This window comes from Chelonus insularis, unplaced genomic scaffold (genome assembly GCF_013357705.1).
Source record: "Chelonus insularis isolate UGA/USDA-ARS -01 unplaced genomic scaffold, ASM1335770v1 contig_404_pilon, whole genome shotgun sequence".
Lineage (NCBI taxonomy): Eukaryota > Metazoa > Arthropoda > Insecta > Hymenoptera > Braconidae > Chelonus > Chelonus insularis.
In genome coordinates, this window is record NW_023276561.1 from 200,413 (window position 1) to 214,125 (window position 13,713).

Genomic DNA, 13,713 nt, shown 5'->3' on the forward strand with positions numbered 1-13,713 from the left:
GGTCGATTGTTTTTTATCGTACGATTGTATTGTAGATGGGCCTTCTTGGACATATCACATATTATTACTATAAACTTTTATAGTTTTTAATCACATCATTATATTTAAATGAAATTAATAATATCATTATTCGTCTTTATATAAATGAAAAATTAGAAAGAATTCTTCATATAATGTCTAAGGGTGCCCAACTGCCTTAAAAATGTTTTTTGAATGACCACTGCCATATTAAAAATTAAATTGTATGTATGAAATATATTTAGTTAGAAAAAAAAGAAATTTTTTTAACAAATAATTAATTGGAAAAAAATTTTCAGACAAACGTTTACTGTTCGACCCTAGTATTTTGGATGTTTAGTACAAGAACTTCAAAGTATTCGGGTTAATTTTTGTTTGAATAGTGTATATAGATAAGCAGGATGTTACGATGATAATAATTTATTGTAGTTAAGGAATATTTATATGTTGAACAATTAAATTAATTAATAAATGAATTATTAATTAATGTAATTATAAATAACATGCAAGACGTATTTCAAGACAAAATGAGTTAGACAAGAAACTGAATTTTTTCGTGATACTATAATAATATCGTGCAATTTAAGTGAAATAATTGAATGGATTATACCAGTTTAGAAATTTAATCTGAATAATTCAGAAATTATTATCAATTATTATTATAATAATACCTAATTATAGGATGACTGATTCTGTATTTTATTTTAAATAATTGCAAGCTGCAAGGGAGCAAGCATTGTAAGAAGACTGCTTATGTCAATTTCATTGAGATCGTTACACACTTCATTAATTAATTAATTAATTATTATTATTATTATCATAATAAAAAATAAAATTATTATTAAATGGTCACAATAATAAAAATTGAATTTAATACTTTGTGTTATTGAATGAAATATTAAGAACCTCTTATTTTAGCCTTTTATACATAACTTAATTTTTAATTTATAAAACCTTTGGAAATTTATAATAATACAGTCATTTATGTTAAAAACAAATCTGATTAAAATTATTTAATTATAACAAAGGAAATTTTATATGTATATTTTCTTGAATTATTGCTATTAATTTTTAATAATTTTTTATTTAACCATAAGTAGGTCGCTCGAGTCTCATAACTCTTTGACTACTTGGGTCAACATTAATTTTAGTCTGCAAGTTTCCTGGCAGCTCACGCCAAACAGCTTCAGGTACGGATTCTGAAATTAAAAATTAAATTAAGACTTTAACAATTATTATGTCTAAAGTCACGTAAGTTAAAATTTTTATTTTAAAGTTGTAGAGATGAATTTTATACTTGATAGATCGAATGTTTTTTTTTATTTTAAAAAATATTTTCATACCAACCTTTACATTTGTAAAGTAAATCCGACCATATAATCATTTCTTGAGAGAAACAGAAAACTCCAAGCCGTCCACCTTTCAATACAGAGTTAAAAATATTTCCTGAGTCAGCTACTAAACGTGGCCCTTCATAAATCCACAATCTAATGAGCCCAATACGAGGACGGTGCATCAATTGCCATCTGTACGAAGTCTTCTCTTTCCATCCAACATTTCTTGGATCTTTCCATAATAATTTTACTTGATTTTCAGTGTCTCCAGTATGCCATAAACTATTTCTCATCATCTCTCCTGGACCCGTTTCAGAATCTATTAATTTCAGTTGAATTCCTGGTTCAGCAACTGCTCGGAAAGGTGTAGCACGCCAATAAGTTTGAGTGTCTTTTTTCCACATTACTGCATAAAATCTGTGGGTATTTTGATATGAAAAGACAAATCCAACATAGTCATCGTCTGTTTCTGTATTCACGTAAAAGGTTCCCTCGAAGTCTACTCCAGTGAAACTGTCAAATCCTTTGAACAAATTTTTTCAATTGAGGATTTTTAATTATTGCTATTATCATCTATGTATACAAAAATTGAAAAACGAATGATAATTATTATTAACTGATTATTATTAATTTAACTTACCAACGGCTATGCCCGGATCACTATTAATAGTTTGAACAATTTCTGCTCCACTGTGATGAATTTGCCAGTTAGGATCGATTTGAGCTTCACCCTCAGGATCTAATGCAATTATTTCATATTTCCTAAAGTCTGTCGTCCACACTTGACTATTATTGGGACAATTATCATGAGTATTCAATACTGTATCATTATCATAATCATTCCAACATGCATCTCCGAAAATTCCACCTGCAATGTTTTTTCCGTGAAATTTTATTATTTTTTATTTCTTATTAATTTAAAGCTTAAAACAACGTATTTACCTCTGGAATTTTCTTGAAGTGGATTATAAACATAAGGACAATTGTCAATACTATTCGGAACTCCGTCATTATCAGCATCATCATCACATTCATCACCAATATTATCATGATCTGAATCGGTTTGTTCAGAATTAGGAATGTCAGGACAATTATCTACATTATCCTGAATACCATCTTTATCTCTATCATGGCCATCATCACAAGCATCTCCTACTCTATCCCTATCCTCGTCTTCCTGGTTATGATTTGGAATCGATGGACAATTATCACAAGCATCCCCAATTCCATCACCGTCAGAGTCTCTTTGATCTTCATTTTGCTTTGAAGGACAGTTATCTAAGTGATTTAGTATTCCTGAAAATAAATGAGTTATCATCAATAATTATTTTGATAATAGTTAAAAATTCATTAAGCTCAAATAATAATTATACTCAAATAATTACCATCATTATCCATATCATTGTCACAAGCATCACCAATTCCATCACCGTCAATGTCTCTTTGATCTGGATTAAAAACATTAGGACAGTTGTCACAAGCATCTCCAAATCCATCACGACCATCACGATCTGTATCTTCTTGCTTAGGATTGTGATGAAGAGGACAATTATCAGAAGAGTTAAGCACATCATCATTGTCAGAATCATCATCACAAGAATCACCTAAACCATCATTGTCAGCATCCTCTTGACCACTATTAGGAACATATCGACAATTGTCTGCGGCAAATATCTCATGGCTTTCAAGTCTAATCTCTTCATCTGGATGTCCATCACTGTCAGAGTCTATTCCACATTTAATGCCATTTCCGGCCCATCCAATATGACACTGAAATGATCAATTCAATCAACTGTTTTATAAAAAAATAGACACGATTTGTCGATCAGAATGATGAATAATATTTGTTTTTTTTACCTGGCAAGTGTACTGGTTGACAGCTATACAAATGCAATCAGCATGTTTGTCACAAATAGTTACTCTATCAGGACAAATATTGTGCGCTGGATGACATCCTTGATTTTGATCACCAGTATAACCGAACTTGCAAGATCCACATTTAAAAGAGCCCTGAAGAAAGTATTGTTTTTGAATAAATGAATATACTATCAAATGTTGAAATAAAAAAAAATGTATTATAGATTTGTATTTACCTTTGTATTTATGCATTCAGAATTAGGTACACAGCCACCATTCCTTCCATCTTCGCATTCATTGATATCCTGACAGATCTGCTTGTTCCTGAGAGCGAATTCGACTCCAACACCTCCGGTCTCGTTCCCCGTAAATCCCACGGGGCATGGAAGACATCTATCGATGGGCAGTAGGCATTTACCGGATGGGAGGGTAAATATCTTCATCATTTACCCAATTTACTTATATTTTCCGTTTCACAACGTTTATTTATTTATCATATACTATTTATTTAATTGAATTTATGAATAATATTAAAAAATATTAATAAAATAAAGTGAAAAATTGAAAAAAAAGGGAAGAAAGGAACGTGAAAAGGAAGTTGAAGACGAATGTGATTAATGTAAATCTATTCGACCTTATTAAGTCTTTATATTATTATCGGTTTTTCCTTTTTTTTTGGCAATTAATCATTATTAATTATCATATCATACAGTATAATCAACATTTAAGTACAATAGAAAAAGATTCACGAGAACTAATTAATATAGTTTGTTGAGTAAATGAAAAAGAAATAGAAATTAAAATAAAAATAGCTTATAGATTATTGGATTAAAAATGACTAAAGCAAAAGTTGGTGAATGTGAAAAACAATCGCGATTTGGATAAAAAATTTATTATTTTCAATCCGTCCTACACGCGATTATTTTTTTTTAATTATTTTTTTTGTGTGTGTGTGTGATTAATCAGATAAATCCCAGTCAGTAGGCTCGCACCTGTATCCTGGCGAGGTGTTGATACATTGAGATCTTGGATCACAGGGTTGAGTTAGGTCACACTCATCAATGTCCTGGCAGTTGGTTCCATTTCCGGTGTATCCCTCAGGACAAGCGCCACATTTGTAGTAAGGATAATCTTGGGTTGGATGACAAGTAACACTCGAGTGACAAGGATTCAACTCACATCCTCGTACGCGTTGACATTGCTCTCCATTCCCCGTGTAACCCGAAGGACATGGACCACATCTGAATAATGTGAAAAAAATCGTTCGCGAATTCACGACGTTTGTTGAAAATTTGATTAGAATTTTTTCTTTAAATTAACAATTATTAAAAATAATTATAATCTTGAAGATAATATAAAATTAGATGAAGATGCTAAAAAATAATTAATTCTTCAAACTGATGTGCAATTTAATGATATTACTAAAACTCACCTGTATCCAGTCCTTGTGTTTTGACATCTTACCCCCTGGAAGCAAGGATTATCATTGCAAGTCTTGACTCTTTGACAGTGTCGTCCATCACCGATATGACCATAAGGACATCCTAAACACTCAGGACCTCCCTCAGTATCTCGACATGAAGCTCCAGGAAAACATGGACTTTGATGTCTACAAGAAGGTCTTGGAGGTGGTGCTGGTGTTGTAGCTAAACATCATTTATTATTACCAATCAATTATTTATATTCTGAGATCATTTTCTTATAATAGTTTTCAGTTATAATAAAAATAATTCAACTTGCCTACAACAAATCCTGGACGACATGCTGTACATTCTTCGACTAATTTTCTTATATATCGAGTCTCTTGAGTCTGTAAATTAATTATATAGTAATGATAGTATTTTATAGCAGTCTTAGGAATGAAAAAAACTTACATTTCGTTCTAATTCACTCCAAATTTTTCTTGTCACTTCTATAAGTTCATTCAAAGTTTTTATAAGTTGGCCTTCTCCAATGCAATCTAAAAACATTTAACTTGTTAATAATTAATTATTTAATTGATATTATATATTTTTTTATTCATTCAAAGTACTTAGATCATCAATAGTATGTATTCCAATGTCTCCTCGCCTTCGAACTCGTGACAAAGTAGTATTATGATTAAATTCATATTCAACATCATGGAGATTTGTGCGACAACCTTCTCTTTCCCATAACTCATCAATTTCAGAGCTCTTGTAGATTTTGGTTCGGTATCTTCTTTCTTTAAACTGTAAATGTCAATCAAACTTTTATTAATTATTTATAATTTTTTAGCAAATATTTAATATACTTTGATAATACGATAAATATATTCATGCAACCATATTCGGTGATACTTCAACCTACGGATTCATACTGGTACGAATAAACATGCGAATAAAATTGATATGCTTGAACGCATGTTTAAAACGATGGAAGTAACATGAAGAAGTAAATACTTGGAGAAATCTTCAAGTTGATTACGAAATTTATTTTTAAGTGAAATTATCGATTGTGTAGGTGGTAAAAAGCTAGTAAATATTCTCAATAAAGTATTTTATTCCATTTGAATATTCAGGAATATTTATAAAACACTTAAAAAGTTTTAAAAATTAATTACTTCAAGAATAGAATTTTTACTTTAATTATCGATTCATCAAAATTCTTTTTCAAGTGTTATAACATCATATCTAATAATAAAATTTCTTAGTCATCTCATTAGTAGTTAAACATCTCGATAGATCTACTTCATCACTCTCCAATTATATTAGCAATAACTACATCTTACCACTTGAAGTGTCGACTCATCTGATCCTCGTTCAACTACATTTTTGAACGTTTTCTTCATCGGAATAGTACCTTGCAGATTGCAGTCAACGTAAACATCAATTCTTGAATTAGGTTTATTTTGGTGTACCACAAAAATAATATTTTTCATTGGATGGGTAATATTTAGAGTACCAACTTCAAGATCTTCTCTTCCTTTTTTATGCTCTTCTACCGTTTCCAACATTACTGGGGAAAAAATCATTGAATGTTATTAAAAAAAGCAAAATTAATACCTCTATATGATGTATTGATAGAATAAATTATAACTTACCCCTATTGGATCGTCGGTCAATCATAAGTAATATTTTAGTCTTTGGATCTGGATACTTAGTAGCAAGAACTGTGTCTGTCCCAACATGATCTCCTTTTTTTAATTTAAAATGCTTTACACTGATAGCAAACTCATCATCATGCACTGCATTTTTTAATGACTTGCTTAGAGCTTGAAAAAAAAATTGTCAATTATCCAATAAAATATTAATTAAAGTTTATATATATGGAGGTAATAATTTAAGAAAAAACCTTAGTCATTTTGCTCTAGATTCTTGAAATAAATAAAAATTAAGAAGCAAAGAATCATAAAAGCGTAAAAACTATGCCGGTAGAGTAATTGAGAGTTGATAGAATGCATGAATTGCATCATGATGATTGAATTAAATCAGTAACGCTTGTTTGTCAACCCTACTATCATAGACTCTGACTATCCATGGTAATTAGAACGATGATAATGACAACGAATGTGTGTAGGTTGTCATGTTTCTTTAGCTCTTTGTTTTATTAATAACTCAACAACTTAACGAAAAAAATTCCTTATAATATACATGACGACCCCAATTCTCAAACTTTGACGCAATTACCTCACAAAAATTTTATGCCACTGAGAAACTGCTCTTTCCTTTTAGTGTTTGAATAAAAACTCTAGAGCTTACGGCTATTTTCCTATTGCGGATTGTCCGTTAGAATCTACCTAAGTATAAAGATATCAATGATTCAACTTGATTCAAATTTTATTTCCTTGGATAAATGAAACGTTCACTAACGTAGAAATAGATTAACTATTTTTATAATTATTTACTTATTGAAGTTATTTTTTATAAAGTTTTCATTCAACGAATATTAATTTCAATCCTTGACTTCAATTAATTGTTGACAATTAATTAATAAATACATTTTAGTAAAACAATTAAACAATATTTAAAAATTTCTAGCTTTTTTTCATTTTCAGATTAAATTTAGAAATATTTCCAATGATTCATTACACTCTCATGTCGTTATGAATTATTCTATAATTGATTGACATGTCAATGTAAATATTAATAGCAGGTAAAATAAGTGATTTTATGTAACGATAACTTTTTTTTTTAAGTATCGGAATAATAACAGGGTTGAGTGACCTTGCAACACCAGAAGTGGCTTTGGAAACTACCGGGTTTCTTGTTCACGTTCTTTCTGTTGAACTGGTTTGAAATGTTACAGCTAATGCTGTAATGTGTAAAAGGGTCGTCATCAATGCCACTAGATCACAAACTGTATGATGAATAAGACGTAAATAGTCTTTGATTTGTACATGAATACTCCATGGATAAATGAGGTATCGCCTTGTTGGTACATTGGGAAATTGTGAGCTTTTTTCAATTTTTTCATAACCTATATATTTAAAATAGCCTCTTGAACAGGAACTTTAGTAACTTGTGAACGTAATTTAATTTTTGTAAAATTATTTGTCTAGATGATGATGGGTTATCATTTTGACCCTGATAGATTATCATTATTTTTTTAAAAAATCATACATGTTTCATAAAACGCATCCTTGTTGATGATAGTAAACATCTGAATTAATAACTGGGTCAACGACTTGGATAATTTTTTGACAATTACTCCACAAATAATTGACTTCTTTTCTGACTAATTAACCAGTCATTAATTAGATTTTTCAATAATTTAAAAATATAACCTAAATAATATTTATTTTTCGTTAATTATACTCAATGAAGTTATTGAAACATAATTTAATAAAGTCAGTGAAGAGAAAAAATTGTTGATGGAAATTACCTTCATCGTAGGTGATAGCAACTGCAGAAAGCACTCCAAGTAAAACAAGTGTTAAAATTCCTCTAAATCCCGCCATCGGGTTGTCAATATTCCGAATGGGATTTGAGGGAGAAAAATTCAACAATGTTATTCACTATCTGAATGATGTAATAATGATTCACTGTCAATTATATAAAAAAAAATTATTTCACTTTATAAATTCAAAAAAAAAAAAAAAAATTATTGAAGAAAAAAAAATGTAACACACTGAAAATATAATCCTAAGTCTTTAAGAAAGAATTGTCACGTACGAAGAAATCGTGGTCCAGACTGAGCTGGGGAAACTCAACCAGCGGAGTTTTATAGAGCGCCCACGGACTCCTGCTTTTTTAAACCAACACCAGCGAGGGAGAGAGGCCTGACAAACATTCGATACGTTGAAAAGAGACGTTAACGCGGTCTTAATATATCCGTAATGGGGAAAAAAAATTAAATGAGTGCAATGGGATTCCGTGAGATGTTAAAAATGAATTTGAAAGAAAAAAAAATCATTTAGAAACACTTAAAATAATACAGTCCTATATTTAATAGATAAATAGTTCTTGAAAGTGGATAAAAATGAGTAGGAAGTAGTTCTTCCTACGAGATATCTGTCTGTTTAAATTTCACTTTAGATTAAAGCTTCATTATTATATTAACAATTATTTATTTCATTTATGAATCAATTTCTTCGCTCATCAATTTTTTTATTACTTCAATTATTTCAAAGAATAAATTTTTGAGCTTTTTTATTTATTCATACAAATTCTTCTTAATAACATCAATAGCTGCATCATTGTTTAATTGATTTCAAAATAATAAGATTTATTGATTAGATACATATGTTAATGTTCGATTCCAATTAATAGGAAAAATAAATCCATTAGGAAGTTTCTTCGGTCCAACTACTTCGAGTTGTTGACAAGTTGATTCCTGTGGACAGGATGGAGTACTTCCATTTCTATGTATTTTTGTATTAATCGATTTTATAATGTGCACATTGATTTTTTTATAATGCTAGAGGTGGAAAATATCACAATCAAAATTATAAATAAATAAATTTTAATATATTATTTAAATAAATATACAATAACAAAAATTGAAAATATTAAGTTCTTCTTAAGAATAAGAATTTTTGGTTTTGATTTTTCATAGATAATTATATATAAATTATATAAATAATAAAAATATATACTGATGCTGTGATGACTATTTATATTCGATGAGTTTCACTGATAAGGAGACCGGTGTAACTCGAGTTTCTAAAGTGGGTGCTCGTACGAATTTCTATAAAGAAATTGTACTATTGTAAAAAAAGAATTTAAAAATAAGTGCAAAAGTTTTATTAACGTGGCAAAGCGACTAAAAAAAAGAAAAAAAAATATACATAAATGAAAAAAAATTTTTTTGTGAATTTATAATAATTATAATATCAGTGATAATAATTAAATATCAAACTTACTCACTTTGTTGGTGCGTCTGATATTAAAGACTCCATAAACAATGGGATTCATGCAAGAATTTGTACAAGCGAAAAGGAAAAGAATCCTTTGAATTCTCAAATCAACTTTGCTTGCACTTTCTCTATCAACCCAATACCTACCAAATTGATTATGAAACATTATTGATTTATATTGAAAATATTTTGTATTATCAAATAATTACCAAACACTCATGATATGATAAGGAGTCCAACAAATAAAAAATACCAAGACAATAACAATCGTCATCTTCAAAGTTCTAATTCGTGCTCTACCAAGGAAGCCTAAAGATGATCTTCGTATCCTATCTGGACATTTGAATAAATATTTTTACTATAATTATATATATTTAAGGAATGTTATATAATTGAAAATCAATTCACCTGCAGCTGATTCTTTGGATTTTCTATAAATCTCTAGAAGTATACTGGAATAAGTGTAAATTATGACTATCAGTGGAAATAAATACATCATCGTCATGCAGAAAAATGAGTATGTCAATTCATGAGTGTCACTTGGAAATGCATTATAAGTGATACATTGTTTGTACCAAGTAAAATTTGGATGACTTTCTACATGAAAAATCAGCACCTGAAAATAGAAAACAATATTATTTCTACAATAAAATAATTAGATTAGAAAATTAGAAAAAATTACCTGTGGTGCTGAACAAAAAGCTGAACCTATCCATGCTGATAGAAGCATGATTTTTCCTCTTCTGTCAATATCTATTAACTGTAGAGGTTTTAGAACGGCGTAGTATCTTAATATAAACAAAAAATAAATTAGTGATAATTAATAAAAATCAGGAAAAATTGTAAATAAATATAGATTCTGTAGATTATTAATTACGTTTAATGAACTGAAAAGTAAAAATGTCAGTTTCAAGAATAAAAATATAGTTTATATATTATTCTCAAAATAAATTAATCTAATAAATTATGTTCACCCCATTATATGAAAAAAATAATGACGCCTAAAAATATTTGTTGTTAGAATTTTTTTCTTCCTTAAGTTATTTTAAGATATTTATTTGGTTTTTTAATACCATATGGATAATATTTCAAAAGATTATAGTTTATTTTTGGAAAAGAAAATATTTTTACTCTAAATGAAACATTTTTAGTAAATTTACCTGTCCATGCTGATACAGACTAAAATAAAAGATGATAAATAAATTCCAAAAACCCTAAAAAAAGCCATTATTCTGCACATACAATCTCCCGCCTTCCATTGAACGGTTATAGCCCAAGCAATTTCTAATGGCATCATTAATAGCGTAACCTATAAAATGAGTTTAAACATTAAATAATCATTATTTAAAATATTTAATGAGTTGACAAATTGTGTTACACAAAATATTTAAATAACTTACTAGTAAATCAGCCACAGCAAGATGTAATAACATGGTATTAATTCGAGATTGATTTATTCTTCGTCTTCGAAGTATTAATACAAAAACTGTAGTATTTCCAGTGATAGATATTGCCATTAAAACACTATAAGTTGCAATACTAATGATGTGTCCTTCATTAAATCTCATGTCAAGAGGAAGTTCTTCGGCAATTGAAGCATTTGTCTTCGTAATTATATTCATTGTTGAAGTCTCCATTACGTTTAGTTAAAATTAACTTATTGCACCTATTAGAAAAAGAATATTAACTCATGTGGTAATAAAATATTTATGATTCATAATAATAAATAAATTAATGAAAGAATGTAATATATGAGATATTTTATGATTTACGAAAGATCATTCGATAAATAGTAAAATTGAATTACCCTGTGATTGGTAATAGTAAATATTTATCACTAACTCGCAAGTTTATTCAAGAACTCACATGCCGATGTTCATCACTTCATGAGAATGTCTAACAAACTCACAAAATCCGGAAATATCAATTGAATTAAAGGGCTCGTTCATCAAAAATTCAAAACATTTTTTCAACAAATCTTGAAATGCATATTTTTAATTATGACAACATTATGAAACTTTATATTTTTCTAATTTCACGTTATTTTGAATATTTATTGTTCTTTCTAACATTTACAACCAATAACTTAATTAATAATTTCAATTTTTAACTAAATTCCTTTTTTACTATAACATAATAATTGTCAATAATTTCATTTATTTTAAATCTATTTTTCAATCCAATAAATATATAAAAATAAAGGTTAACTTTTTTTTTCATAATAAAAATTAAAAAAACAAAGTTGTTTATGTGAATGAGAAAGTTAAATTTTATAATTATAAAATTTTTATTAATTAATATTTATAAAGAAATTTAAATAATTTTTCATATTTATTAAATATCTCACCGGGGGTTGTTTTTGCAGATATCTTCGCCGATTGGTTTTTGCGTCAACACTGAAGAATAAAGTAAAGAGTCCCAGAGATGAATCAGTAACTGATGTTTCGCGCCCGCGCATATACTTTAATTTCTCTGAAACATACTTTTATTTCTTCTATTTTTCGTTACTGACAAAAAAATAATAGTATGAGACTAACTTCCATGACCATCTGATAACATTGTTCTCATAATAATATTTAACAATCCTACCTAACTAATGATAACTAAACTTTCACTTTGATATCTATGCTTCTGAAGTATTATGACCAACAAAAAAAGCAGTGCATCAAGCACAAAGCATAACATCGATTGTTTATTTTCTAACTGATTATCTGTTTAATCATGCGCTTGCATGTGATTACAACATGTTATGATGGAATTTAACTAAATTAGACTTTGATTTGATAATGATTGAAAACTGATATTTCATGTTAAAATTAAATACCTTGTTAATGTATTCTTCTTTTACTAAATGGTCATTATTTTTTTTTAATTTTATAATTTGCTACCCCTTTTATGTAGACGTCCGACAAACGCATCAGGGATCCAATAAGTCATCATTTATAGCCAAGGATGTCCATTCATGACATCACTCCTAGTATTACGATACTCTCGAATGATACGTAATTTTTTTATTAGAAATAATGATATATTTTAGCCAATTACTTCTCCTTTAACTGATAACAATTTTTTATGGTAAAATGATAATGTTAACTTTTATTCAGTTAAGATTAAATTAACAATAAATAAATGCTATTAGCATTGGATTTATATTATAAATTTAAAGACATAATAAGAAATAATGACGGTGAAGGATTATCATATCTTATGCTAATGTAATTTGTATAAAAGACAAAATACCTAGATAATATTTAGATTTTAGATTTCAAGCAACAATCATCAATGTCAGTTTAATGATAATGATAATGAGTGATAGTGTGTTATATTTTTTAGTTATTTTAATTGTTAAATAACCATAGCAAAAATCATCCTTTTCATTTTGACATAAAAAATAGCTCAAAAAAATGTTCACTTTGTCAAGATGAGATAATAATGTACGATTTGTAATGAGCTTGGGGACTGGGATTATTATACTCAGAGTCAATAACACATGGTTCTGTCTCACATTAATAATTCAAGGTGAAAGTTGACACTTTATTAGATTTGTTAACAAACGTATCTTTTTTTTTTGCTGTATGGCTATAAATCATGAATTATATTCCATAACAAGTGGTTTTGTATGCAATTTTTATAACAATATACATTGAAGAAAGCAATTCATTTAGAAAAAATTAATAATATAAATACGTACTATCTAGGTTCCATACCTAGGTTTGAAGATTAACATCAGAAACCCAGTTCCTGGCATATTATTTATTCAAACACACCAAAAGTGTATAATTCACCTTAAACAGATGACCGATTGGATGCTAGTAGAATTGAATAACAAGGACATGCGTTTGTCCTTCGATGATCCGTCAAGCCACCGATTATTGATATAATTTCAATTATTTTAATCTCCAACGTTACGATCTTGATTTTTATAGAATTTTCTTCGAAAATAATCACCATCAACTTTACTATGATTCAATACATAATAATAAAAGTGAAAGAAAGAATAACTAATGTGTCTAAAACTCAAAGCACAGTCAACACTTCTGAAGAGATCAATCAAAAGTCTGCGAACTTTTAGATCTGACATCGTAGGTCAAGTGTCGAACGACCACTGATAGCTTGAAACATCTTACATGAGTTTAAATACACCAGAGTATGCAATTGATGCTTAGAAAGTATAGAACAACAGGAAAG

General features: G+C 28.5%; 2 protein-coding genes across 3 annotated transcripts; both read right to left on the bottom strand.

Moving 5' to 3' along the window:
- Positions 1–7: 7 nt before the first annotated feature.
- On the bottom strand, positions 8–8,359 carry Tsp (Thrombospondin). Its single transcript, XM_035086966.1, has 16 exons — positions 8,299–8,359; positions 8,052–8,211; positions 6,271–6,441; positions 5,959–6,185; positions 5,242–5,419; positions 5,084–5,169; positions 4,950–5,019; positions 4,642–4,855; positions 4,202–4,450; positions 3,446–3,602; positions 3,210–3,362; positions 2,738–3,122; positions 2,295–2,648; positions 1,993–2,220; positions 1,366–1,875; positions 8–1,217 (listed from the first exon to the last, which is right to left on the bottom strand). The coding sequence occupies exons 2-16, from the start codon at positions 8,125–8,127 to the stop codon at positions 1,105–1,107; spliced, it is 3,171 nt and encodes a 1,056-aa protein (XP_034942857.1). The 5' UTR covers positions 8,128–8,211; positions 8,299–8,359; the 3' UTR covers positions 8–1,104.
- An 809-nt stretch (positions 8,360–9,168) lies between these two features.
- On the bottom strand, positions 9,169–12,652 carry AkhR (Adipokinetic hormone receptor). Of its 2 annotated transcripts, none has more exons than XM_035086970.1 (8): positions 11,873–12,652; positions 10,926–11,191; positions 10,686–10,834; positions 10,208–10,313; positions 9,934–10,141; positions 9,735–9,858; positions 9,536–9,668; positions 9,169–9,356 (listed from the first exon to the last, which is right to left on the bottom strand). In XM_035086970.1, the coding sequence occupies exons 2-8, from the start codon at positions 11,160–11,162 to the stop codon at positions 9,279–9,281; spliced, it is 1,035 nt and encodes a 344-aa protein (XP_034942861.1). In that variant the 5' UTR covers positions 11,163–11,191; positions 11,873–12,652; the 3' UTR covers positions 9,169–9,278. The 2 variants fall into 2 exon arrangements, with proteins under 2 accessions (XP_034942861.1, XP_034942860.1); XM_035086969.1 differs by having other exon boundaries at positions 9,532–9,668.
- Positions 12,653–13,713: the final 1,061 nt, after the last annotated feature.